This window comes from Rhipicephalus microplus, chromosome 5, assembly GCF_043290135.1.
Source record: "Rhipicephalus microplus isolate Deutch F79 chromosome 5, USDA_Rmic, whole genome shotgun sequence".
NCBI classification, from domain to species: Eukaryota; Metazoa; Arthropoda; class Arachnida; order Ixodida; family Ixodidae; genus Rhipicephalus; species Rhipicephalus microplus.
The window spans coordinates 25504289-25529941 of record NC_134704.1 but is presented as its reverse complement, the minus strand read 5'-3'; the positions used below and the strand labels follow the sequence as shown (position 1 = coordinate 25529941).

At 42.7% G+C, this 25653-nt stretch overlaps 2 protein-coding genes across 2 annotated transcripts; one reads left to right on the top strand and one right to left on the bottom strand.

The window, feature by feature from the left end:
- The first annotated feature begins 137 nt into the window (after positions 1 to 137).
- Positions 138 to 17297, top strand: CstF64 (cleavage stimulation factor subunit 2 CstF64). Its single transcript, XM_037425970.2, has 10 exons — positions 138 to 344; positions 439 to 517; positions 639 to 808; positions 899 to 933; positions 2171 to 2278; positions 2946 to 3404; positions 9894 to 9972; positions 11784 to 11861; positions 13968 to 14299; positions 17155 to 17297. Exons 1-10 carry the CDS (start codon positions 287 to 289, stop codon positions 17257 to 17259), a joined length of 1503 nt encoding a protein of 500 aa, XP_037281867.2. The 5' UTR covers positions 138 to 286; the 3' UTR covers positions 17260 to 17297.
- On the bottom strand, positions 17029 to 25475 carry LOC119174861 (putative ATPase N2B). Its single transcript, XM_037425971.2, has 11 exons — positions 24967 to 25475; positions 24721 to 24881; positions 24598 to 24661; positions 24263 to 24364; positions 23501 to 23731; positions 22587 to 22645; positions 22427 to 22509; positions 20105 to 20175; positions 19248 to 19348; positions 18126 to 18386; positions 17029 to 17380 (listed from the first exon to the last, which is right to left on the bottom strand). Exons 1-11 carry the CDS (start codon positions 25088 to 25090, stop codon positions 17264 to 17266), a joined length of 1374 nt encoding a protein of 457 aa, XP_037281868.2. The 5' UTR covers positions 25091 to 25475; the 3' UTR covers positions 17029 to 17263.
- Between the last annotated feature and the right edge of the window lie 178 nt (positions 25476 to 25653).

Genomic DNA, 25653 nt, shown 5'->3' with positions numbered 1-25653 from the left:
CATACATAAATTGAAAAGGTAATGTTTTGTTTTATTGTCTTAATTGTAAACAATAAGACGAAGACGTTGGCTGCCTTTGGCTAATAAAGGCTAGAGGACGCGAAAAACTCCATTGCCGGTTGTGTTAGCGGCCGACTTGCTGCGTTACGATAGCTGCATCTGCTGCACGGTGACCGCGGCTTAGTTCTTCGCTGGGTTTCGCAGAGGACAGGGGAACACATTATCTTCGTAAGCAGCTACCCACACGGTCGCCGAGCTGGGGAAGTCGCGCAAAAACGCTGCCGATATGACAGCTGTCCAGGGGGTCCTCTCTGCCGCCGAGCGTTCTGTACGTTCGGTGTTCGGTGAGTTCGCCTTGCACCCAGCACATTACACTATCCGATCGCGGTTTGTTTCTCGTGCCCGCTCTTGAACGCCACTTGTCTTCGCTTGTTGCAGTGGGGAACATTCCCTACGAAGCTACAGAGGAGCAGCTAAAGGACATCTTTTCAGAAGTGGGACCCGTGGTCAGCTTCAGGTAAGCGTGTACCCAACCTGCTAGTGTAGCCCGTATGCTTCTTTCGGTGCGCGGACAATTGTTTTGTACGCATCGTGATGTGGTTGTGAGAGTCCAGCGCACTGTTGTGCATTCTACACAGGCTCGTGTACGATCGTGAGACGGGAAAGCCCAAAGGTTATGGATTCTGCGAGTACAAGGATCAAGAGACTGCGCTTAGCGCCATGCGAAATTTGAACGCTTTCGATCTCAACGGACGTCCATTGCGCGTCGACAACGCCGCCAGCGAGAAGAGTAAAGAAGAACTCAAAAGTAAGCTGCTGTAACGTGGCCGTACTTCTGTGGTTCAGTTTGCTGCCTAATGGTCACGGTCGTAACGAGAGCACAATTTTCTGTTTTCAGATTTACAGGCGTCATTGGGTGGCCCACCAGTCGAAGTGAGTATTCAAAACTGCGGAAAAGAGTGCATTAAAACACATTTGTTCAAAGTATATTCTTTTAAAATTTCATTTTAATGTGCAGGAGTTTTATACAGAGGTCTTCGGTTTAACAAGCCATTAGCCCAGTTCTCCTGGCATTGAAGGAGTTCTAACACAAAATTTTGAAAACATGCCAATTGTGGGACAGACCTATGTGGACACACAAGCTTCATCTACGAAATGTAAATGAATAATATAGCCTAAAACATATTTAAAATCAACTCTAAAGTGCATATTGCAGCACTGCAAGGGAAACATGCCTTAATATTTCATGTAAACAACCCATTACCCTCTGGATCACAAATTTGTGTTGGTTGCCATTATCCTTGAAAGCACTCTCTCCTACCAGTCCTTTTCAACAAAAGGAGGGGGCAGACTTGCACGGGAGTGCAAAGGATGACTGCTTGTCTTGGTTTTTTTCTTGTCCTGTGTTCTTATTTGTGCTCTGTTTTATAAGAACGATAAACAACCAACACGCTCTAACTTTCTCTCTGTTGAAGTCTTCACCTCAGCGGTGCATTCTTGGTGGGTCACACATATTCACGATGCCTCAGAGGGGATTATAGCAGCACCCTCGAAGCCTTCACTGAAAAGAGTTGTCAGTGTGGTACGCGTGCACATGTAACTTTCTCTATTCACCCAAAAACCACTCCGATTCACACCCTCACTCGGCGTTCTCTGAAATTGAAACTGCGATGAGTGCTGTTGAAACGTCTGAATAATTAACTATTGTGTGCTGAAGCAAGCAAGCTTTCTGGCCATAATGAGTGGGTCGTCAGCTACCTGTTGCAGCAGAAGAAATTAGATGCAAAGCTTTTGTGTCTGTGCCATTTAAAAAGTGCTATATTTCCGCAAGTGCGGCATAATTTGTGTTGACATAAAATTAACCTTGGTTGGGGAGTACTTAACCCAATGCAGTTGTTTATAAAGAAGGCACATCTACATATTGTTGTACAGACTGGATTGTTATGGGTATTTCCCTGTAGTCACAAATAGGATGGCCTGTCCAAGCATTTTAGCTTGGGAGACTAACTTTAAAGTTGTAAATAACCACTGCTACTAACAAATTGAGAGCCTTGGAAAGCGCATTAAACTCTCTGAGAACTGTCCGGTTGAATGCGCTCGTATGGGAGGCTTGTATTCTCTTCTTTCCCGTCTTGATGCTGATCGCGGTTCATTTATGGCATTCTTTCAGAGCCCATATGGCCCAGAAGTGGAGCCAGAACGTGCACCTGAAGCTATTTCCAAAGCAGTGGCAAGTCTGCCACCTGAACAGATGTTTGAACTTATGAAACAGATGAAGGTATGTTCTCCATATTCTTTTTGAGCCAGCCTACATAACTGTGACTTGACATAGAATAGCGCAGAGTACACTTGGTTGTGATTCATCAGTTGTGCAAGTGAAGCGACTTTGTTGGTTATGGTATTTAGAAAAAATTCTTTCGAGAAAAGCGTTGTGAAAGAAGGGCTTAGGACTATTGGTGTTCTATAATCGCTGTTTTCTTGGAGATGCCAGGATAACTTGTAGGGCAGCCTAAATGTTTGTTAATGTAAAATTTTGTTTACCTAAGTGCAACTGAGTGCAGTAGGATGCTCTGCCCACTGCAGACTAAGATGCTGGCTATAGTTGGTTTTGTGTATGTTATAAATGCTAGGACTGAGTTAAATTGTGAAACATGGGAAAGGCCTTTGCTGGGCAGTAGGCAGAGTCAGGCTAACGATAAACACTGATAGTGAACAAAAGCAGCTGAAAAATTTTGAGTTCCCCTGTTGGGCTGTCAGTCTCGGTCTTCTTGTCGCTGCAAATTTTGATGGAGATGAAGTGTTAGAGGCCTGTGTTCTTGAATTTAAGTGCGTTGTAAAGAACACCAGATGGTCAACATTTTCTGAGCCCTCCACTACGGCATGCCTCATAATCATACCATGGTTTTGGGTGGTGTTAAGTCCCAACAATTATCATCTTCTTGCAGCTGTGCATTCAGAACAACCCTGGAGAGGCCCGTAACATGCTCCTGCAGAACCCGCAACTGGCATACGCACTGCTTCAGGCACAAGTCATCATGAAGATTGTGGACCCCCAGGTGGCCCTCAGCATCTTGCACCGTCAGAACCCTACCCTTGCCCCACTAGGCACGGGCACCCAGCAACCCCTGGGAGGCACCCAGCCTGCCGTGGTGGCCGCACCGGGCCCCATGGTCACTGGGGCAGGGCCCATGGTTGGGGCAGGGGGTGGACAGTTAGTGGCAGGTGCTGGGCCTATGGTTGGTGCAGCAGGGCCCATGGTTGGAGCAGTGGGGCCTATGGTAGGCGCAGGAGGACCGTTGCTGGGAGCAGGCGGCGCTCCCCAGCCCTTGGCACCACAGCCTTCTCTGGTACCACAGGGAATGGGGCCCCAGTCAATGGGACAGCCCTTAGTGCAGCAGCCAGGAGTGAGTGGCTTCTCTTGTCATACAAGCAACTTTGTGCTCCTTATCAGTAGATGAGTGCTTTTGCATTTAATCTCACATAGTGCTACAATTGCTGGAAATGAAGAATCTAGGGGGAGGGGGGGTCGGCACCATAACACCAAACACCACAGTGACGCACACAATCGATTCTGCAGTACCACTGGACATACTGAGGTGTGTGTTTGTGCACGTTCAGAAACTTTTCAGTTTTCTTACTTAAAACCAGTAGGGACCGGACTAAAAGCACTAGCATGCTGCTGACTAAGGCTCTGACCCCTGTACAATGTGCTCTGGCCAAACAACATACAATAAAACCTCGTTAATTCAAAGCCACTAGCACTGTGAGAAATCTTTAAATTAAGTGTATTTTTGCATTAACGAAACATATAAACTATGATATGCAAGAAACTTTGAATTATTGAAAGTAACGAGGGATGGTCGTTGGTTGTGCCAGCTAGTTTGTGGCTCCAAGGGTTGTTTTTCTGCAATAGCTGGTGCCACTTTTGTCGTAAGCACAGGGGAATGGCGGGCCTCACAGCTAAAAAATGAAACGGTCTCTTTGCCAACTCAAATGAGTCTCTGTGTAAAAAATGTGCTTCACTGCAATACAGTAGTGACACATGGAAAGCAGGTTACCTGCACCATTAAACGTCAGCGCGTCATGATGTGACTATTTGCCCATATTTCTGGTAAAATAAAGAAACTATTAATGGCCAGAGTAATGGAATTCAAAATGTGTTTTAGCTGGAAAGCGTGATTATGGACGTTTTCGAACTCAATTTTCGAAGTAGGCAAAAGATGAGTGCTGTGCCAGCAGTGCACGTGTGCAAATTGTTGGAGCAACTGACAATTGGAGCTTTGCATACATCACAAATTGCATCTGATTGATCTCTAATAATTTTTATTTTATATTCCCAGAGAGAAAGGGTAATTCATGATGTGCTGATGCTGCGAGAAGCAACGTTACTTGAACCAGGTCAGTTTCGCAGCTCCCCGCGCGCGCCGGCACGAGCGGCTGACGCGTGAACTAATGGCGCTGCTGTTCCGTCTTGCTTCACCTACCACGCCGCGCGTCGCGACGCGCGTGTTGCCGCTTAGACACGACAACACGTTTTCGGCGCTCGGTTGCTTCTTCGCGCCATTATTTAGTGAACTGTCGTTCCTTACGAAAGAGTTTTAACATGTGACAAGAGCGCCAATAAACAATGCCTTATTGTTGTGCCCCAGGCCGCAAAAGCGGCTACAGAAATGACATTGATCATCATTTCTTTGAGCCACCCTGGGATCGCAATGAGTTTAAAAAAAGCCACCCGCATGTTCCCGCGGAAAGAAGTCGAGTAAATGCGTCGCAGAGTGAGGGGGGGGGGGGCATCGCGTGTATGTTGCGTAATTGGGTATTGTTATTTCATCTTATTTACGAAATGATGAAGAAGCGCGTCCTTCAAGGAGTGTTTGGAGGCTGATGTTGGGTTGTGCCCCACTACTGGTTAAAGGTACTGTTGCTTCCAGCGCATCTACTCGAGTCAAACAAAGCGTAGCCAGAAATTTTTTTCAAAAGGGAGTTGGGTGGGGGGCACCTGCTTCATTTCGGGCAAGGCACCCCCTTGAAATGGTCATTTGTTATTCTCTATGCTATCGCGGAAAAAATTTCCTGGGGGGGGGGGGGGGGGAGCACGGGCCCGGTGTGCTACTTCCTGGCTATGTCTGGCATGGACACAAACTGCACTCTGTGTAACGAACCGGAAACAGTTGGACATGTTGTGAGTGAGTGCTGGGATCCGATATTCTTTTGGGATGTGGTACAAAAGACCCTGAAGAAATATCTGCCGATAACACCTCATGGCATACGTTATATTTCAATACAGAATGAGGGTGGTGTTTTATATAATATGACGCGATTACTGGGTCTTTACAGTCTCTGGATAAAACGCATGGCCGTGAGCCACATGGATCCTAAAGCAAAATCGGCACGGGAAACTTCATTGAATGCGTAATATGTGTGCAAGATAGATCGAACGTTTATATAACCTCAAAATCGTATGCATGTGTTTGGTCAATTGATGAAAATGAACCGTTCTTAAACCGTCAAAGTGATGCGAGTAGACCAATATGGTTTTTATGAATATGTTTTTATTTATTTCTCAATAAAAAGGTTCCAAAAAGCACACGTGTGCCTGTGTAGTAGAACTCCCGCTCTCCCCGTAAACTGCCCGGTTTTGATCCCCACTCAGACCCCGAACTTTTTATATTTGCATCTTGCTCAATTTTGCAGTCGCGCCCAAGATGATTATTTTTCGCCCCATAACGAACGAAAGTGATGCCGACACGAGAATTTCTGCGAAACGAACTCTTTAACGCTGTCGCGATAAAAATGGGCACAGATGCTGTGCCGTAAGGATGGGCGGCTGACTCACAAGTCCGCTATATGTGAGTGACATTTTGAGGCGGACGATAATGTCAAATACCATAAGTACATTATAAATGGGAAATGAAATACTTCCACCTCGAGGAAAATGGATGCTAGTGCCAAAGACATTACCACACACACACGCGCGCGCGCGCACGGGCTAGGGATGAGTTCATGCCAGAAAATGAAATAGGGAAGTCATGGTCATGGAGTCGGTCGAGTGATTTTAGCGACGACGCATCTCCGGGCAGATCAGACGTCTCGTTAGCTACACCGTTCGCGCTCAATGAAGCGATGAACTTCTCGTTGCCTTCCGCGTGCAGGAGCCAAAAATAATCGATGATGCCGTGTCAGGGATGACGTGCGGTGTTTTTCTACTGCAGAAATCTTGCACCAAGAGCTGCTACTACAAAAAAACTGTTATTGTGGAACGAGGTGGTAGCTCTAGATTGTGCCCACAACTATTAGTGTTCATCGTAAACACTGTACAGTGTTTACAAAGCGGCCTATTAGCTTTCCCTGCCTGTCCTACGGAAGCCACTGCTAGCCAGAAAGCCTTCAAAGGTGGTGAAAACCAGAAAACAAAAGGTACGCAACCTCTCGAAGAGGTTTGCCCGCGCGGCTGCCTTAAAAAGGAAGAAACATAAGGAGATCCTGGCTCTTGAGCGAAAGCTTTCCGCAGTTTCGAATGAGGGAATCGAAAATACCCTTCTGAGCTTCCTTATTTGCTAAGGCTTTCATTTATGACATCACTAATCTAACGAGTGTTCGGCAATAACCCAGCGAAATTATTCGAGAAAGATAGCTAATACTTTAGCCATCTTTCGCGCGAGAGTTAGCATGATAACTACAATTTTTTAATGCCCTCATGAGAGAATTCTCTCGCGAGAAAGATGGCTGATAACTACACAATATAAAAAAATGCCACATTGAGCAAACTGTATTTCTAAAAAGTGTTTTCATTATAGCGCAGTGGACATTTGGCTGCGAAATTTTGCAGGCCTACGAACACTGGAAAGAATGTGAAAGATGCACAGCTGATTACAAAATAAACTACGCTTAAGATGAGCCACCAATATAGAAGGACGATCGCCTACTAACAACTCGTCCTGTGTACTTCTATTCTGGCGTCTTGTGTTTCGAGCACTCTATTTTTATAATGTATTGCGAACTAGCGCCCAATACAAGCTTCTCGGGCACAGCCGATTCCGCTCGAAAACAGCGTTCTGGGCACTGTTTGTAAATAAATAAGTAAAGAAATAAATAATAATTAGTTTCCCGATTGGAAAGGCTCCTGACTTTTAGTGGTGATTATGAAACAGATGTTTTACAAATTTTCGTTTTGAAGTAGTTGAGTTTACCGCTCAAGTGTCAATGGCGAATCTCGGTTATCACAACTGACGAGAGCTGTGACGAGAATGCGAATCACTCGCGCTGCAGCAGACGACGCGCGCGGCTTGAAGCAAAATGGCACGGCAGCGCCACTAGTTCTCGCGTCGGCCACCACGGCCACTTCAGAGAGCGCGCGCTTACGGAGAGCTCCGAAACTGACCTGGTTCTAGTAACGTTGGCGAGAAGCATGCGACATGCTGCCCGCGTGTCACCACTGTGTGGCAGGGAAGCACGTGTTCTTTTTCACATGCACACATTTTAGTCAACCTCAACACCACATTTTTTGTGGGGAGAGGGGATGGGGGCTGGGGCTGTCTTAAAGATGTCTAGACCCAGGTGCTTCACCTGTCACCCAATCAGGGTTCATACGGGTCCTGTCTTTGAAAATCCTTAAATTAGAAAAGTCCGATTTCAAGACCTTGAAAGTGCTGGGATTTTTGCAAATCCTTAAAAAGTCCTCGAAATTTCTTTTTAATAAACGTCGCGGATTATTTGTGTTGGCATATATGTAGCAGGTGGCATATGTGATGTGCTCATCGCAAAAGAAGTCAATACCGTGCATATTTGAAAACATGAAAAGCAGGAGATAGTGGACATTCCCATAAAAATTCAGGAGTAGTTATCACTAGAATACTGAAATTCAGGAATACTGAAAGTGATTGTTTATGCAACTCCAAGAAACTGTGATCGAAAGTTCTCTATAAAGAAAATGTCATTGCAGCCATGTTTCCTGTGTTTATCCAGCGATGTTGCCCTTTTTCGACAAATTCTAATTATGTCAAGCCTCTATTCTCCCCTGAAATATGTTAATTTGGTTCCTGACAGACTATGTGGTCCTTGAAATTCAGACATAGCCTTGAAAGGCCTTGAAAACCCTTGAATTTTTGTCATGTCAAGGAGCATGAACTCTGCCCATCAGTATCATGACATGACGTGTGGCTCTAAAGATCGTTTCCTCTGATTTGCACCAAAATCAGGATCGCGAATAGGCAAAGGGCACCCCAAGTTTTCGAATTAACCGAACAGGTGCTCACTGCTGATTGCCGCTTTAAGTTAACCACTCAAAGTTAAATCGTAAAAATACAGGGCTGTGGAAATTATTTTAGCTAAACAAGGTTTATTTAATAACCAAGATTGAAATAATGAGGTTTTACTGTAACTAAAAAATGAACAGTGTGCACACACTTAATCATTTTGGGTATTGCTGCTACAGTCAAACTTTCCACGGCTGGTCTTTGGAGGCCGAACTGAGCATCACGTACCACTGGTATGCGGCCTCGAATTGCACATGGTGGGATACACACTGAGTCAGTAAAAAAATAAAAAACTATTGATCAGTACATTTCTTCGAAATTGCAAATCATTATTGCTTGTCTAACTTGAAAGTCTATGCAAGCATACAAGAAATGTACAGGGGTGTCCAAACGCTCTCAGGATACTGTCCCGTGTATTCGTATGGCAGCAAGACCTTTGAATGCCCTGGTACATAATGCCAGTATGCAGACAAGGGCTCACTGGAAATAAAAAAAAAAAAAGATGGCGATGTACTTTATGAACAGTTTTAACTTGAACGGCAACTTGCCTACATGAACATTTACATAAGACAACCAACTATAGAATCGTCAAAACCTGCAAACAAATGTTTATCAGATGCAGATGCCTTACCTTTAAAAAAAAACTGTTGCACCTAGTAATTGTTATGCTAGCAAAATACTGATATCAGCAATGCAATTTTTTACAAATTGCAATGGCATCCATAAAATAAGCCTCTGTCAAGCTAGTAACTCTATTTTGATGGACACCTTTCAAAGGTTTGTTCTACATAGCAGATCAGCAGTGGTAAATATGCAAATATGTAGTACATATCATGTTCAAAGCGAATAGTAGCTTAATAAAATTTTGAATCGAATTTGAATGGTTTAAATCACCTTGTATGAAGAAAAATGAGCATATTTGTCACTACCCAACTGACCTACAAAGTACTGTTTAAAACTGAAGCGAGACGCTTTTAAACATGAAAAATAAAGGATCGATGTGGGGTTAATAAGCGAGACTTGGTGCCAATGCGAATAGCCCTTGGATAGGTGTTTTTGCTGTACAGCACACCTACACTGCAGTGAAACCACATTTACAAGGGGTTGTATGCGAAGTAATTGCATTTATCAATTTTGAATACTTCGAAATCTCCAAATTTCTTTAATTCGAATCGAGACGAAATCAGGTGCTATAATATTCATTCAAATATTTGCACAAGCCTATAAGTTAATGCGCTGTGCACAATTTGTAGCTTTTACCCAGCGCAGTATTCATTTGCCAGCTGCAGGCACGAGAAACCAAGCAATATGTCTTGAAGTATTCGGTTTGTGTTCGCAGTGCACTTGACCTTTTTTGATGTCGTGATACTTGAAGTTGTCGAGTAAACCAGCGTTTCATTTACTGTGTAACTGATATTGTCTTGGACCATTCATTTTCAGTTTCATCATAGCAGTCAAGTACTCACTAATGTAAAGCATAGCCTATCAAATCTGGGATTTCCTTCATTATGTCCAGTAGTTTGTCACACCATTCATGTTAATTGTAATGAGGTTTTGCCTTGTACTTTTGCACCATACTTTCAGCTGCTTTTTTCTTAACAGGTATTTTTGCCACTTTTTTTTCTTTGCTTTCTGCAGGGAATGGGTCCCTTGGGAGGGCCAGCTGGAGGTACGGGCTTTCCAGCCGACTCTCCGTTTTCAGACCCGGGATTTGGTGGTATGTTCAAACTGTGTACACTTTAGTGAAGTACCCTTGCAAGGTTTTTCATAAGGATAGTTTAAAGCAAGGTGAATCTTGTGGTGGGATCAGTAGAGAAAGTTGTGGTGTACTTAGTTGGGTAGGAATGACAATCTCTATGTTCCTGTCTATGAACTTTGCACAACCTTGTGGGCCAATTTCCCTTGTTTCCCATTATGGGAATAACTCGGCTTGAATCTTCGATTTACCAACATTCTGGTCAGTTCATATTACGCGAAAACCCAAAAGTTGCTGGTCTGAAATTTGAATCCCTGACCAGGGCTTTTTTTTTTTTCTTTTGGCTGTGAGGCTTCATTTGTAGCTGCGTACTACAGTTCGGTGCATTACGCTACTTTGATTTGATTTTTTCTTGTTGTTTATCCACATCCACCTTTGCAATTTATTTATTATTCTGTGGGCATTTGTTGAACAAATTTACAATTTTATTGTACTAGTACCAGCTTTGTTGCGTATAACTCGCTTTGCAACCTTGCCAGCATGCTTTGGTTCTTTCTGTCAATGCCTCAAAATTCAAGAAATGTGGTCAAAGGGGCTTGTTGGTTACTGTTTGTTATTTTGTGCTAAATATAGATGAGCGAGGGAAATTAAGAGAAGCAGCAATGAAGTAAGCGTCTGGTAAGCATAGAAGTAAAGTAGGCTTATGAAGCTAAGATGTAGGAGTTGAAGAATGGATAGATTGTTGTCTCTCTTGATAGGCAACTGGGACGTGAACAATTCAATACTGCCGTTGCCAACTTCTGGTGCAATGACCAGTTTGGTGTACATTCATGACAGAGCAGGAACCTCAAGACGAATGAAAGAAGCTTCGTAAGAAAGCTATAGACAGAATAACCAGTGATTGAGTGAAAAACTGTACGTGTAATGCTTAAATAAGGCAGTACAGTGGTGAGGAAGAGAGAGCAAACAAGGACAGTATCCAGCATTTGTAATGGTTGTTATTTAGAGAAGGAAATGGAGTTTTCTGAGCAATGTAATGGTGCAGCTAAACAGTGGTCTATAGGCTTGCGCATATAATGATTGCGTTCGAATTCTGAATTGAATTTGAATTATATATATCGCATATTATAAAGAAAAATGAGCTTATTTGTCACCCAGCTAACCTGCACAATATTTTTTTAATTCTAACAAGACATGTGCAAATGTCATATTTTTTGGTTCAAATGAAGTGGAAGCAACTTTGAATAGTAGCAGGATTTAACTTTCACTAGAATGCATGTGATAACCTTTAAAATATGTTATCTATTAAAATATACTACACTTAGAGCATATAAGCCGGCATAACAGGCTTTTAAACTTAAAGTATTATCTATCGATGCGAGGGTAATATTTTTATTTAGCCTTGAATGAGGCTTCGTGGCAGTGCATATTTTTAAAAAGTGTATTCACGGTATAGCACCGGTCTACTGCAGTGAAACCATCTTTACAAGAGGTTGCATGCGAATTAATATACATTTCTTGGTTCATATTGGATACTCGCACAAGCCTAGTGGTCTATTACAGCTACAGCATTTGCACAGAGGGAGAGAAACTGGAGTCAAATATAGCAATGAAATTAGTGATGAAAAGAAATCAAACTTGAACTATAGGATGGAATCAACTAACAAAAGATGGGTATCATTGGAGAATTTTCGGAAGGTATTGCATTTCTTCTAGCCGGCTGTTTCAGAAGGAATGTTTTGGTGTCCTTTTAACATAGTTCTTGCATCGTAATTTTGTGTACCCTTGAGTCTGATCCTTCATGCAGTGCTTTCGTTTTGTTTTGTTTTCAGCACCTGCGAGAGCGTCGTTGCTTGGAGAGCGACCGTCAGTACCTGATCCAATGAGAAGCAATCCATTTGATCCCCGCGGTGAGTATCATTACGCTAATCACGTGTAGTACTCAAGTTTAATATTTCTATGTAGGTAGTGTCCCAGTGCTGCCTCTGCCAGGAGCTATGCAGACGACTCCGTAGATAATCAGAGCTATTTTTAGCACTCGAAGGTTTCTGGTGTGTGGAACCTTTAATCTAGAAGACTCGGCTAGTTCTGCCAAGTCTACTTGAAATGCTGATAGTTCAACTTGATTTCTATCTTGGTTCCTCGATTCAGCTTCAGTTACAACACTTTGGGTAGACAGTGTGCTCTCGGCAAAGGCTGTGCATGCAGAAAGGTTACAAAGGCATTAATTTATTTGACATATAGAAACTTGCAACATGATACCGAAATGACTGACAAGGTGTTACTGTATGCTTGCAAGTGAATTAGAAATGCACAAGCTTGTTGGACAGATTCACGTTTATAGAGACCTTTTATCTTCCCCCCCTCTATTTTTCTTTCCTTTTCCTTCTCTTTGAATGAGGGTATAGTCACAGGAATTTGAAGTAGGCTGATTCCATGAGTTTGTGTTGTGTTTACCTCTACCATTGACAACCAAATAAGATTTCATACACAGTTGCTTCATAAAAAAGGATTCGATAGCCTACTTAAACTGTGCTGGTAGTGAAGTGAAGTTGATGCTTTCACATTCCATGTTTACGGCAGGAGATGACACCACAGAGAAGGCACTCTGAGCGCTCTGAGTGTCTTGCGTACCTTATTCTCTGTGGTGGTGTCTTGTGCTATGGAAGCTAGAAATCAACTTGCTCAACATGTTGCTTTGAATAGCTGCAGGATTTGAGTTGTGCTAGAGTGCAAATAATAGTATGCGTTTTGAGTTTTAAAACTTGCTATGCTACCTGGTTTCAGGCCCCTGTAACAAGCTTATAAAGTGAAAGAAAAAAAATTTAGTACATATAAAGGGACACTAAAGGCAAATAACAATTTATGTCAGAGTGAAAGCTGAAGCTATGACAATGTCTAAAACGGCAGTATTATTACAGCAGTGCCCTACTTACCAAGAAATCAAGCTAAATGTATGACGGATTGTGTAACATGAGTGGGACATCTTTTAAATGATCCTGATGACACGAGAACGTCAGACTACAATTGACAGCTAGTAATCAAACAAGCTGCAATACAAAAAATAACCATCTGTGTATTAAGAGACCTAATAAAATGCTGCTTGTCCATTTTTGTTTGACTTATAGGGAAAACAGCCGGGCATTACCATGAGGAATGGCACGAGTGGTTCAAAAGTTTCGTTTTCTCGTGGTTAGCCTGGACAGGTGGTGCCATCTAGTGGGGTCCAGTTGAACCAAGCAAGCAGGAAGTTGTTTAGTGGTCGTTGTTGCTGCTGTGGCTCCCACTACTGTCAATCTGCTGCTACTAGTGTCGGCAGCCGCACAGTAAAGTTGGGCAGTATTAGGCATGCGAACAGTGACGTGAAAAAGACCACTTTCAGGCAGGCGATTTGAAGTGCCCTAACGCAATGCGACCAGTTGGAAACGGGATTTTATTTCAAAAGAACCACTTTTTTGGCACAGAAGTAGCACGAAAAGATTTCTAGACTGGTATTTCAACCACGAACATCGACTTAATATTTGCCTTTAGTGCCTTACCTTTGAACTATCACTTCGTGGCAGTGTGGATTTTCGCTGTATAGATGGTTTCATGGCATAGTAGGCTCATGCTGCTGCGAAACCATTTTTTCAGTGTGAGAGCAGGCAGGCTACTTGTGGTAGTGTAGATAATTTTATATAAGACACAGGGGCGCCACTACTGTGGGCTGTTACAAGATTGTTTTCTTATTCTCATGACATTAATTGAGAAGGTCATGAATTGCCGAATGAACCAACTGAACCGTTTTCACTTGTCTACTGTAGTGATGTTCATTTAGTTGATGGCAGCGAGGCTACAGCTTAGTATGGCAGCACTAAAATCGATCTGTAAAATGCTATCAATCTCTTTGTAGTACTTGGAAATTTCGGAAAATTTATACACATGTTTCAGCAAAGCCAAATAGTGCAGCATTCGTTTGAGTACTTCAAGCGCTCGAATATTGGCCCATGCCTAATTAAGGATCCCCTTATGTGCAGTGATGGGCTCTCTGGGTCCTGGCAGGGGTGGACCTGACCCTCGCCTGGACCCTCGGGGTGACCGTGATTTGCGTACCATGCCCCCCATGGGTGACCGTGACATGCGCCAGCAGCCACACCTTGAGGACCAAGACCTGCGAACAGACCCACGCTTCCGACCCGGGGCGCCATTTGACCCCCGCAGTCGTGGGCCCTTTAGTGCCCCTGGAGGCCCGAGGGACGACCCGCGCATGGCAAGCGGTGGGTCTGGAGGACGCCCGGGTCCCCCTGCCCCAGCAGCAAACCCAGTCATTTCTGCGCAAGACCAGGAGAAAGCAGCCCTCATCATGCAGGTGAGTGGGTGTGACCATAAGTAGCTGCTTTAGGTGCTGCTGCATATACTATTTCCGTGAAATGAAATGTACATTGATTTAGGCTTTAAGCTGTCGTCTGTTTATCTCACATTCACATGGTTTTGGCTTCCAGACAGCAGTGGTAACGTAAATATTTCACTAAATGGAAATTTTAAACGAAACCATCGCTCCTGTTGATAGCCAAGAAGTTATCACAATATTTCGTAGCCTTAAAAAGAGCACTTCGTTAGACAAAGACAACTTAAAAAGTCTGGAGAGGCTCCGCCGACACAAATGAAGCACGGCAGCTACACTCTGTTTCAGAAGTAACCTTCAGCACTGTGGAGGCTACAGGCCACTCAGCCAATAGGAAGGGCGTTTAGCCTTTCCCCATGTATTCATTCGCGCCGTGTCATTCACGCCGGCAGATAACTTTACTTTGTGGCTGTTTCTCTCCGGCGCTGTTCGTGGCTCTCGTATGTGTTTCTCCGTCGACGCATTCCTTCGCGTCACTCCCTGCAACACTCTTTTTTTATTTTTATTTTTCTATTTCTTTTTTTTTATGTTTCCACCAAAGGAGGAACCCACGCGCACGGAATACTGTGCGAGGTTGCATGTCTGATATTTGGAGATACAGCGTTCTTGGTCTGACGACGCAGTCTAAACACTGCCTCGGCCCATTAGGCTTAGCAAGAGCGGCTAAGCAAGCAGCATATCTTGCTAATATCGATAAAATGTTTCTGATGCTTTATTCCCAGAATGAGATGAAAAAAAATCGATGGCTGATTTCACCATTCGTTTTCTGGTGTCTGCACAGTAGGTGTGTAGCAAGAGCAAGTCCGGATCGAAGCGGGCAGTCACTTCTACATGGGCGCTGCCATGTTGATTTGTAAACACAGTCATCGGCGGTAACCCACACAAACAAATAAATGCTTAAAAAGTAAATGGGAAGAAGAATAACCATATCAAGTATTGATGTGATGTAAAACACACTAAAAAAATGCCAACTCTAACCAACCCGGTCAATTTCAATGCACTTGTTAGTGGGACTATGTTTTGCTGCGCAAGCATGTGGCTTTCTTACACCCCGTAGCTTTGGTAGTGCTGAACCAAAGTGGTGAAACAGAGTGTAGTTGCCTCTGCTGCTGTAGTAGTAGTTCAACCTGTGCACTTCACAATGAATATTTCTCTGGAGGTGGGGGTCACTGGTCGTCTGGCTCATAACGTCAGTCTGTAGCGCACTCGCATTGGTGCAGACTTTCGAATTTCGCTGCTTTGACTACTCGCAACTAGAAATGAGCCGATAAACTTTTGGAGATTTGGTTGCACGAGCATAAATGGCGTAGCTAGTCTAGTACTTTTCAGGGCATTGTTTTACCGGTTTGGTTTTTGGAATGGTATTATGCCACAACTTGGTGAGCGAAACACGCTAACACAAGCATTTCACGCTACACTAAAGCTAGTATATAATACAAATACATGTTGTCGTTAGCGCTTCTCCAAGCTCCGGTTGAGGCTTCCTGCTGTTGTGTTTGCAGTGGCTGAATAGTGAAGGCACTGAGTCAGGATTCAACATTCTTTTCAGTTTCACCAGTATTTGGGTGGGGAGAAACCAGTAGCGTTTATATTCGCCATCTTTAAAGTGCGCCACGTAAAGCTTACCGCTCTTTGTTACTTCCCATTCTTTTCGTCTCGCTACAGTAACCCGTAGCTTTTGCGGCTTCACATTTTTTGGGAAAGCTGGTTCCTGCCGTAACATGCCGTACCTACGGCCCCACATTTTGTACTGCAAAATACACTTCTCTGAATTACTCGCTCGTAGAGGGGCATCACGCAGCGAAAGAACAGATGTGGCTGCAGGGAGTTCTGCTCACGAGCGGTGGTGAGCTGCAATTGACGTCATTTCCGTTTGTGTCAGATTTGTCTGGGCACAACGCTAGAGTCCCGCTTCGTCTGATAGCTGAACAGCACCGGTTATAAAGGAAACATGCGATTCCAAGCATTGCCATTATCATTGCTTAGCCAATATATGCTACACATTCTGAGCCACTTTTGCCCAAGTCAAATTTCGTTGCAGTTGCCCTTTAACATCTAGCCCAGACCTGCTCACATATTGGGTAAATAATCCAGTGCTATGTATCTATGCAGTTTGTTGCTAACATGTTATGGCTAGTGAGTAAGAGGCTCTTGCTCTTATTCGTGTCTCGTAACATAAAGTTGCTTTAATAACAGTGTGAAAAATATAATTGCCTGTAGAGTCAATAAACAGGGCACCAACAAAACAGTACTATATCACATTTTGCTGTGTTTCAATAGACATCAACTTCTTGTTTACAGAGTATTAGGACTGTCACAGCCCTAAAACATTACGTGTAGTGAGTCAATAGTTTTTAATCTTTGTTACATCATTGCTGACAAAAAGCTGTTTTATTAATTAAAAAAAAACGTTCGTGTTCCTATGTGATCAGGCATATCAACGTTATACTATTGCTGTCAATAGATTCATAATGCCTTGTCATTTATAAAACCTTGTCATTACTTTAGCATTGCAAATCATTCTACTGACAAAATAATGTCTGTATGTGTTGGAAAACCTCACTTTTCTGTCTATATTAAGCATAGCAACTGCAGCTCTCATCGCGATAAGGGTAGCATGTTCTTGCTTTGCGAAGAATACCGACTTTGATGCTATAGATGTGCAGAGAAATAGAATATGCCACATCGAGGGCTCACACTGCATTGTATCTATGAGATACAAACTAGCTCTTTTGACACTTGATTGAGGCACTAAAATGCAGCAAAGCAGCGGGTTGCCGCACGATATTTGGTGATGACTTTCGTCATTCTGTGTGCAGGTCCTGCAGCTTTCAGACCAGCAAATCGCATTGCTGCCGCCGGACCAGCGACAGAGCATCATGGTGCTCAAGGAACAGATTGCCCGCAGCACCCAGCAGCAGTGAGGCCCTAATAAACATCCTTGCTCGCCTGCGCCCAGTAATTTTCACTCTGCATCTCGTTGAGCCGCGACACTGTCCGTTCAAAGGCAAACATTTCCTCTTCGCCGCTGAAGATGCTCACATCCTGCAACACGAGTGAACGGGCACAATCAGTTGTTCAGTAATACTTGACTTTGAGGTACATAGATTCTCAGTTAACGAAAACAGAAATCCGTTCAAATGGAATCGCTGCTTGAATAGAAGAATTTCCGGTAATGCTATTGGTTTTGTACTTGAATTCTATGCGCCTGTTCATCTCTCAGTGAATGAAATTCCTGTTAAACAAAACAATATCTTCCTGGCCTCTTCAGATTCCATCTACTGTATATTATTATAAAGACAAATCCACAGTGTGTACTACAGAAATGCACTTCTTGTTTGAGTAACTTTAATGTTTTAAAACTGTACTAGACGGCAGTACTGCAATTGTTGCATTATTCAAAACAATGAATTTGTGCTTGAGACAAGGATAATGCATTAAATTTTATTGATCACATTATATGGCGTTTTGCACACACACAAAATGGATGTTCAGATATGTAAAAGTTATTTGAGAGGTTCCTAAAGTGCCAGACAAAGGCACACAGCAGGAGTAAGAGCTGTGCATTGACACTTGCAAAACTTAGGCATTTTAGGGGAGGGAACCCCATTCAACAGACTAGAAGCAAGTTTACTGCACTGATGTGGTGATGCCAGAAACAAACGGTTTCTTTTAGCGGCATTTGTACTTACAGGTCGACCTTCCTGAAATGTTTCAGTAACGTGAATTGGTTGTGGCAGCTTCCAAACTTCCCCGAAAATGTAAAAATGGCATGAAACAACCAACCTACCTTGTCACTAATTTGTAAGTCGTCCATGAGCGAACGGTTCTCGTCGGTCAGGCTGTCGTCGCTTTTGACCGCCTGGAAGAGCTTGTCTGGCGGAGCATCTGCCGACAGGACTAGTCGGACTCGGTTGTCGTACAGGGTGTCCACCAGGGTGATGAATCGGCGTGCCTGCGTCTTCTCGCGTAAGGTCAGCACGGGCACATCTCGGATCAGTATAGTGTGAAATATCTGGCTCAGTGCCAGATAATCAACAGCACCAACTGCCTGCATGAGTCAAGAGCAGTATGTGTCATCCCAGCAGTTATGTCATTTTAATAAAACTGTGCTGCACAGCAAAAATCAAGTGCAAGACTCATTTAAGCATAATATTTAAGCACAATTAGTTGCTTGACTGTAACGTAATGCTGACATAATTGTGAAAGTGTGTTTTTTTATTATTATTTGAGCAACATTTTTTTAAATATAACTTAAATATCCTCGGGCCCCATATGGGCATTACGTGAGAGTTTGGTGGACATAAAGGCAAAAAATTTCAGATCTAAAATGCAGGGCAAATATATTGATAACTGATAACTGAACTAGGGTCTAGATGCAAGCCTAATGCAATGGCAAAGTGGCATTCCATTGCCTTAGGAGACTGGTGACAGCTGCCTTGAAAGACGTCACATCTTTGGCACAATTGATTAATAATGTGAATGGCTGTACAGTCCTATGGTGCAGCAAAAATCTGTACACAATTAACATGACGTAACACATCACTCTTGGTGTCGAGTGTGCTATGCCATGATGATTGAGATGGCCTAACTGCCATGCTACAACACTGACACGACGTACCTACAGTGCAGGTACACTTGCCCGATATAAATCGAGTATGCTGCTTAGTTGGGTTGTCACTTTCTTTGCTATTCTTTGTGGTGTCACTAAATTTGTAAAATGAGACATCGTTCTGCATAGGTAATAGGTTGGGCTAACTTCTATCTGTTGAGGTTCATGTTTGCTCTTGTAAAAACAGACACACATATGAGACCTTCACTTGTATTTCGTAGTTGAAAGCTAGCGTTTAGCATGTTGAAAATCTTTGTTTTTGCTAAAACATGAATTTTAATGATGTTCCGTCCTACTCACCCGATCGCACAATTCTGAGAATGAAGCATCCAAAATGCGGCCGCATGTCTTGTGGAACTCAACATTGCGTCCCTTGATGGTGAGGACACGCGGTCGAATAACTGCGAGACACAAAGGGATGCCTTTCTGTCAATACGTACACATTTCCCATCATCTTCCATGTGTCTTTCAATGCGGAGAGCCAAACAGTCTTATTCCTATTTACGGGCCATTAAAAAGAGCTTCTGCCTTGGCTTATATAGAAGCACTACAACAGAGCATTTCTATTTGGCACACAATGCATCAGTTTGCAGGGTCTAAAGTGAACCACTGACATCTGGGAGCTGCAGCAGTTCAATTTCCAATTTATGCTAGAAACACTTTTAAACACAAATACTTGAAAACTGCGACATTTCATGGAAACCACAATTATTAAGGTTACAGCTGTGTAAGTTGGCACAATCAGTAAGATCAGATATACATATATTTTTGGCTCAGATTATGTTCCTGGTGTATAAACGTATGTTTCATAAAAAAAAGACAATCCTGAGGTGCAGGTTGTCTTGGGCGATAACCAGTTGCCAATAGCATGTCAATGGTAGCCAGTTACATCTTGAACTAACTTTTAGCTTTTTTTTATTTGAGTATAAGCAAATGGGAAACTGCAACAGCACCAACTGCGGCTGTAATAGTTACATTGCTACAAGCAGTAAATACAATTATAGCAGGGTTACCTTTCTGCTCCAGGTAAGTCAAAATATAACACTGTTACTTTTTGATGGTAACATGCCCATAATTGTTTGCAGGTTACATGCAGTGTAATAGTGCATGCACTGCACTTATATCCCTGACTTCTGATGCAATACATGTTCACTTACTGTCGTTCTCTTGGCTGGCCAGGACCTTGAACAGCCTGTCCAGCTCCTTGTCTGCAGCACTCTCAGATTTCCTGCAAAACAATGATATAATTAAAAGTTTGCAACAGAACGTCCATGAGCAGACCGAACCACAGCCTCAACTCATGACAGAGTGTGGTCTCAGTTTACACAGCAAGGTTTCAGATGAGCCATCCGAGTATTTTGTATTGAATGATTCATTTGTTTTTATTTGTTTTGCATAGACTAATATGCCTGTTTGATGGCAAATCCAATGTAATTTAGAACGAATGACGGACCTAATGTCATTTCACCTGCATGCTATCACACGACAAAAACAAAAGTCATTTTGGAATGATGACCATGATCTTGCTGCCCTGAGCCATGGCTTCGGTAGAAATAAAATTATATTAAAGTTTGCATGTAACATGCATGTATCCACAAAAATAATTTTCATGGGTGAAAATTGCCCTAGAATATAAATGTGGTTGTTTTACACAACTTGCCAAAGCTGTGCGACACACTCGAAAACCAACATGGCCGACGATATTATGACCGGGCGGGAGTACAGTGAACTGAAGCAAGGCGCATGACTCTCCGGCTGTGGAAATGAGATGGCTGCAGCGATTTCATGTAGTCATAACATTGGTCCAATATCAGTCAACAGAGCACAAATCTGGTAACGAATAGATATTCACAAATTGTAAAAGTCATGTATACATAAATAAACAGCCATCTCCCTAAATGTCCCTGGCATCGGGACCACTCATTCAGTCTAAAATCGAATGCGAATGTGTTCCGGATACTCATCTGATGAAAAATGTCATTTTCATCAAATGACATTACTTTCCCCGCGTGACAGCGAACAAATGACGTTAAAAATGGCTATAAATTACAGTAGATTTGTCATGTGACAGGAATGTAATAAGTGAAATTTTGTGCCACAATACTGCTTGTTTTAAAGTCTTTCATGGGATACTTCAACGCAAAAATTTTGGTCTGTTGGCCGACTTGTCTGGGTGTCCACCGAAACGGCTCAAGTTCAACTACATTCTCAGTGCCCAACAATTGCTTTGGTTTTTTCATTCATATTTGTGCAATTGTCGATTGAAAAGCAAATATTGCACATATGTGAGGCACAATAGCAACACGTCAATATTTTATGGTGTACATAATAAGGCATACATAAGCAATTCTAAGAACTGCAGCGTTTATGACGCTGCACTGAAAAGGCGACGCTATGCACGAAAAGGCGAGTTTCCTATGCTTTGCTGAGAAGATATGGTACTGCCATATACCTTGAAATCTACAAAATATGGCCTCTCAGATAGAGTTGGCACGCTGTGCACTCATTATAACTGAGGCCATTCTTTTGTTTTCTGAGATTACCACCAGATGGCACTCATATATCATGCAGCACCTCCGATTTTCTAGCGCAAAACATCAAATCAATGTTTTATTCCCTCTCTCCAGATGGAAGACTACTGTCATTCGATGACATTTGCAGTCGAACATGCAGATATGGTGCTAATTTTTTTATTGATTACATGTCCTCGTACGTATATTTGCATCCAACTTATCCCTGCTCGTGGCATTTTACAAATACTTAATATTTATTGAACAGGCAGGCTTTCACTTTCTAGGTAAGTACTGGACTTGAGCTAGTGTTTGTAAGTTATATGCAGTGCTAGCATTAACCCACTATACAATAATAGGAAACAGTGCGGGTTTGTCTACTGTTAGGAAAAGCACCTGAAACCTCACTAACATTGAAGCAGTGATGGCAGCTTTAATTCGCAATAAAAATTTGCTGAAAAGTTTGTGAAGTGGAATACCATAACAGTATGATTGCTCAAAGTGAACATGTGAGTTCTCTTGACCACTACTACATGTTTACTGTGGTCTCTTTTGTTTGTGGCCACGTTAGAAGTACAAGATATAAGTGAAAGAAATGTGAGAAAACAAGATGAAGCAAGCAAACATACCCATGTGTTAATACAAGACTGTTTTATGTGAAGCAGGATGCAACATACATATCTAGGGGAAATAATACATGCACAAATGACAGTTGCATCCTATGTCCATCTTGAATTTTAAACTAGAAAGTATTTTTTAATACATAGTTACGCCTTCAGTACCTTGAGAATGTGCTAAAATGTTGCCACTTGCAGATGCTCATGTTCATGTGACCACTCGCTTTGTCCTCATATTTTTATTATTATGATGAAGGATACTTAACTTGCCGTGGATGAAGAACATTTAACTTGCCAGCATTGTAGAAGCTCAATTTTCCTAAATGGACAAAATGATTGCAACTTCACTTACACAAAATAGAAGCTGGTCTTGGTGGCACCTTTCTGGATCCTGTAGTCAACACCAGAGTCGAGTGCCACTGGCAAGCAGTTTTTCTGCAGGGAATGCAATTAAAAGAACAATCGTGCTTCTGTTTAATTAAAGAAGCTTGAAGAGCTCTGAATCTGTATACCTTCAAGACATCAATGAAAGGCACAAAGTTGCTGCGCTGCAAGCCGTTCTTGTACAGATCTGCACAGAGAATACAGGATGAGACTGAAGGGCACGTATTGGCAAGGTCGACCATAATTTTGTGACGATGATGCCTGCTAACACTACGACAAAATATTGTGCTAATCTCAGCCACCAATGAGACCCATTCTGTTGTCGCGGGAACAGAGTTGATGCACGGTTGCCAAGAGTGAATAGGGGCAGTACAATACTTCTCGTGGAAAAGCTAAGGAAGTGTGGCTGAATATTCACTACTGCTATATGCGAAAAAACACGATAGCAAGCTTATAAATTTGAGAGGTATACATTTCTATATATATCTAGAAGTTCATAAGGTACTAATGGGCTAGGGACACATTTGTCCCGGCTAGATTTATAAATTGCATTTCTGGAAGTAGGAAAACATCAGTTAATTATAGCATGTGCAGATAGTTTGAATGCCAGTGAGGACGGTAAGAAAAAAAGAGAAGATGGGTGGCCATCTAGCATAACCCTTTTGCATCATTAACCGTCTAACATGAATTCTGACATCAGCTTAATATTTTCAACAATGACAAAGGAATTAAAGGCTTAAATATAGGGAGGTTAAAAATATTCTCGATCCAGAATTGGTCCTGTTGCACTAAAGTATTTTGATATCTGTTTCCTACCCTAAAGTAATGGCACTGCAGTATTGCACATGTGTAAAAAATGCAAATTTCTGCCTTTAACTTCAGTGCTTTTCTACCATGTAAGTGAAAAGAAAATCAAAAGATATCTTATAATGCTTTAGTGTTTCTCCAAGCTTTACCTAACCCTGGTACCCAAAAATTTCATTAAGCCCAACGAGGTGTCGTTGGTCTGAATTGTGTATCTTGCTACGAGGGTCCCACATACCATCAGGTTTACGGTTTGACGTGGCTACAACCACAGCGCCCAGGTTGAAAAGGTGACTGAACAGGCGCTTGAGGATCATTGCATCACCGATGTCGGTCACTTGGAATTCGTCCAAGCACAACAGCCAGGCTCGGCCACAGATTGCTTCCGCAACAGGTGGAATTGGGTCATACTGAGGGGACTTGCGACCTCGGCCAGACTGGGCCGACTCTTGCTTCCAGCTGTGGATGCCTGCCAAGGCAAGATAAGGGTCTCAAACGGCGAGCTGATGAAAAGGCTGTTAAATGAGAGATATCTCGTCAAGAGAAGTGCTTTTCATAGCTATCTGATAAGGATCCGTGACAGGCTTGTTGTTTTACAATTATTAAGTGCACCTTACAAAAAGAGAGAAGCGCACCTTTTCACGTTATTTCTCGACCAAGGATGCAGTGGAGCATTTACTGCACTATCTAGATTTTTGTCAACCATGAACAAGTGAAGGTAGTGTGCATAAACAATGCGTTCGTTAGGAAAGCATGAGATGCACTGCAGATGCAAAACGCTCAGTTGAACTTTGTCTTCTGATAAGTGGGCAAGTTGGTATTCCTTATCTAATGCAGTCTTATCATAATTATTAACGTCTTTAATTTCTTGTTTGACTACAGTGTCCCCCATAATTATTTAGTGGTTCTGATACATTAAATTCCAACAATTATCATCGCAATAGTTAATTTTGTATCATTCAGAGTAATTGCAGCTCTACGCAAAAGACAACGAACGTACGGTTGTGAACGTCCAGCATGAATGAATGGAAGTGCACTCGTTGCTTGCTCTCCACCATTGTAGACTCGTAGAACATGTCCATCAACATTGTCTTGCCTCGACCTTGAGTGAAAGGTAAATGCGAAAATATACTTAATTCACAGAGACAAAATTATGTTTGCATAAAGAAAATGACTTCTCGTATTCGCGGATTTTAGCGATTGGCATCGTGCTAGGCATATGTGTGCTTGACATGCGCATGTCTCCGATCGCTACGCATATAGTTGGATGTAGTCCTACATTTTGTGTGACGATTGTACTTATTTGGTGAAATTCAGGAATGCCGTAAAACTTACCCACTGCACCATATATATACAATCCCTGTGGCTTGTCAGCAGGCTTTTTTGCCCTGTAAAACCACTGTAAAAATCAATTTTACTTATACGGTCGAACATCCTGGAGCAATGTAATTAATTTACCTTTTCAAACATGCCTGGGGTGTGCGGCGTATAACCTGCAACTTTGTTCTGAAGTTCCTTCAGCAGCTGGGCGATCTTCAGCTGATTTTCATCGGGAAGTAGCTCTCCCTGACCGAGTAGCCGGTAATAGATGGACAGCACATCGTCGCTGGCGGTTTCATCTGCGCGCGTCAAAAATTCAAAGGGTTTATGTATGACGCATCACTCCTAATACATTTGTGTTGTAGAGTTTGTTCAGTTTCTCACCTCTCACAGTTGTGACCAGCCGTACCGGCTCAAAAAAATGCCTACCACCACGCCAAGCTCTAGCGACATGTCGCAGGTGGAAGGCTTTCAAGGTTGACAGCGATCCGGCTGTAATTGCTATCATATCGCCGTTTTACGACTTATTGCGTATGATATACAAGATCAACAGATTATAGCTGGCTGTCAGCTTCCGCTAGAGCCAGAACGTATAGTTTCAACGGCGTACGCGGCACGCAAGTCCATTTCAAACGCATATGCGAAGCTCGAAGCAAAGACGGCCGCCACAGTGACCTTTCATTCAATAGCGCTTTGAACGAACTGTACAACACAGCGTGGTTCCGGTCGACGCTGTCCGGCAACGAAAACGACGCATTTGTGCTCATATTTCATCGTGATGACGATTCGCACAAGCCGCGATCAATTTGGAATGATTAATTCGTGCACATCTTGCGCAAAACCGCTGCCTACACGTTTACGTGCACTGCAGCAGCAGCCGACAAGCAGGGTCAGATAGCCGGTTGACACCATTCTAGCCGTAGTTTCGTTGCACCATGAAGTATGCCACAAAACGTTGCAAACAAAATTTATGAACTTTTTTTTTGCTTTTAAGTTTTTTTAAGTACAAAGACAAATAATTTTTTTAATAAAGTGCGTTATTTAATAACAAATTTTGGAGTTTATGCTTTT

Excerpts from the sequence above, each read along its gene's own strand:
- CstF64 (XM_037425970.2), top strand. The coding sequence starts at position 287 with ATGACAGCTGTCCAGGGGGTCCTCTCTGCCGCCGAGCGTTCTGTACGT. Across the intron at positions 934-2,170 it reads TGGGTGGCCCACCAGTCGAA|AGCCCATATGGCCCAGAAGT; the intron begins GTGAGTATTCAA and ends GCATTCTTTCAG. Across the intron at positions 14,300-17,154 it reads AAGCAGCCCTCATCATGCAG|GTCCTGCAGCTTTCAGACCA; the intron begins GTGAGTGGGTGT and ends TTCTGTGTGCAG.
- LOC119174861 (XM_037425971.2), bottom strand. The coding sequence starts at position 25,090 with ATGATAGCAATTACAGCCGGATCGCTGTCAACCTTGAAAGCCTTCCAC. Across the intron at positions 23,732-24,262 it reads CATGCTGGACGTTCACAACC|GCATCCACAGCTGGAAGCAA; the intron begins GTACGTTCGTTG and ends TTGCCTTGGCAG. Across the intron at positions 17,381-18,125 it reads ACTTACAAATTAGTGACAAG|GATGTGAGCATCTTCAGCGG; the intron begins GTAGGTTGGTTG and ends CTCGTGTTGCAG.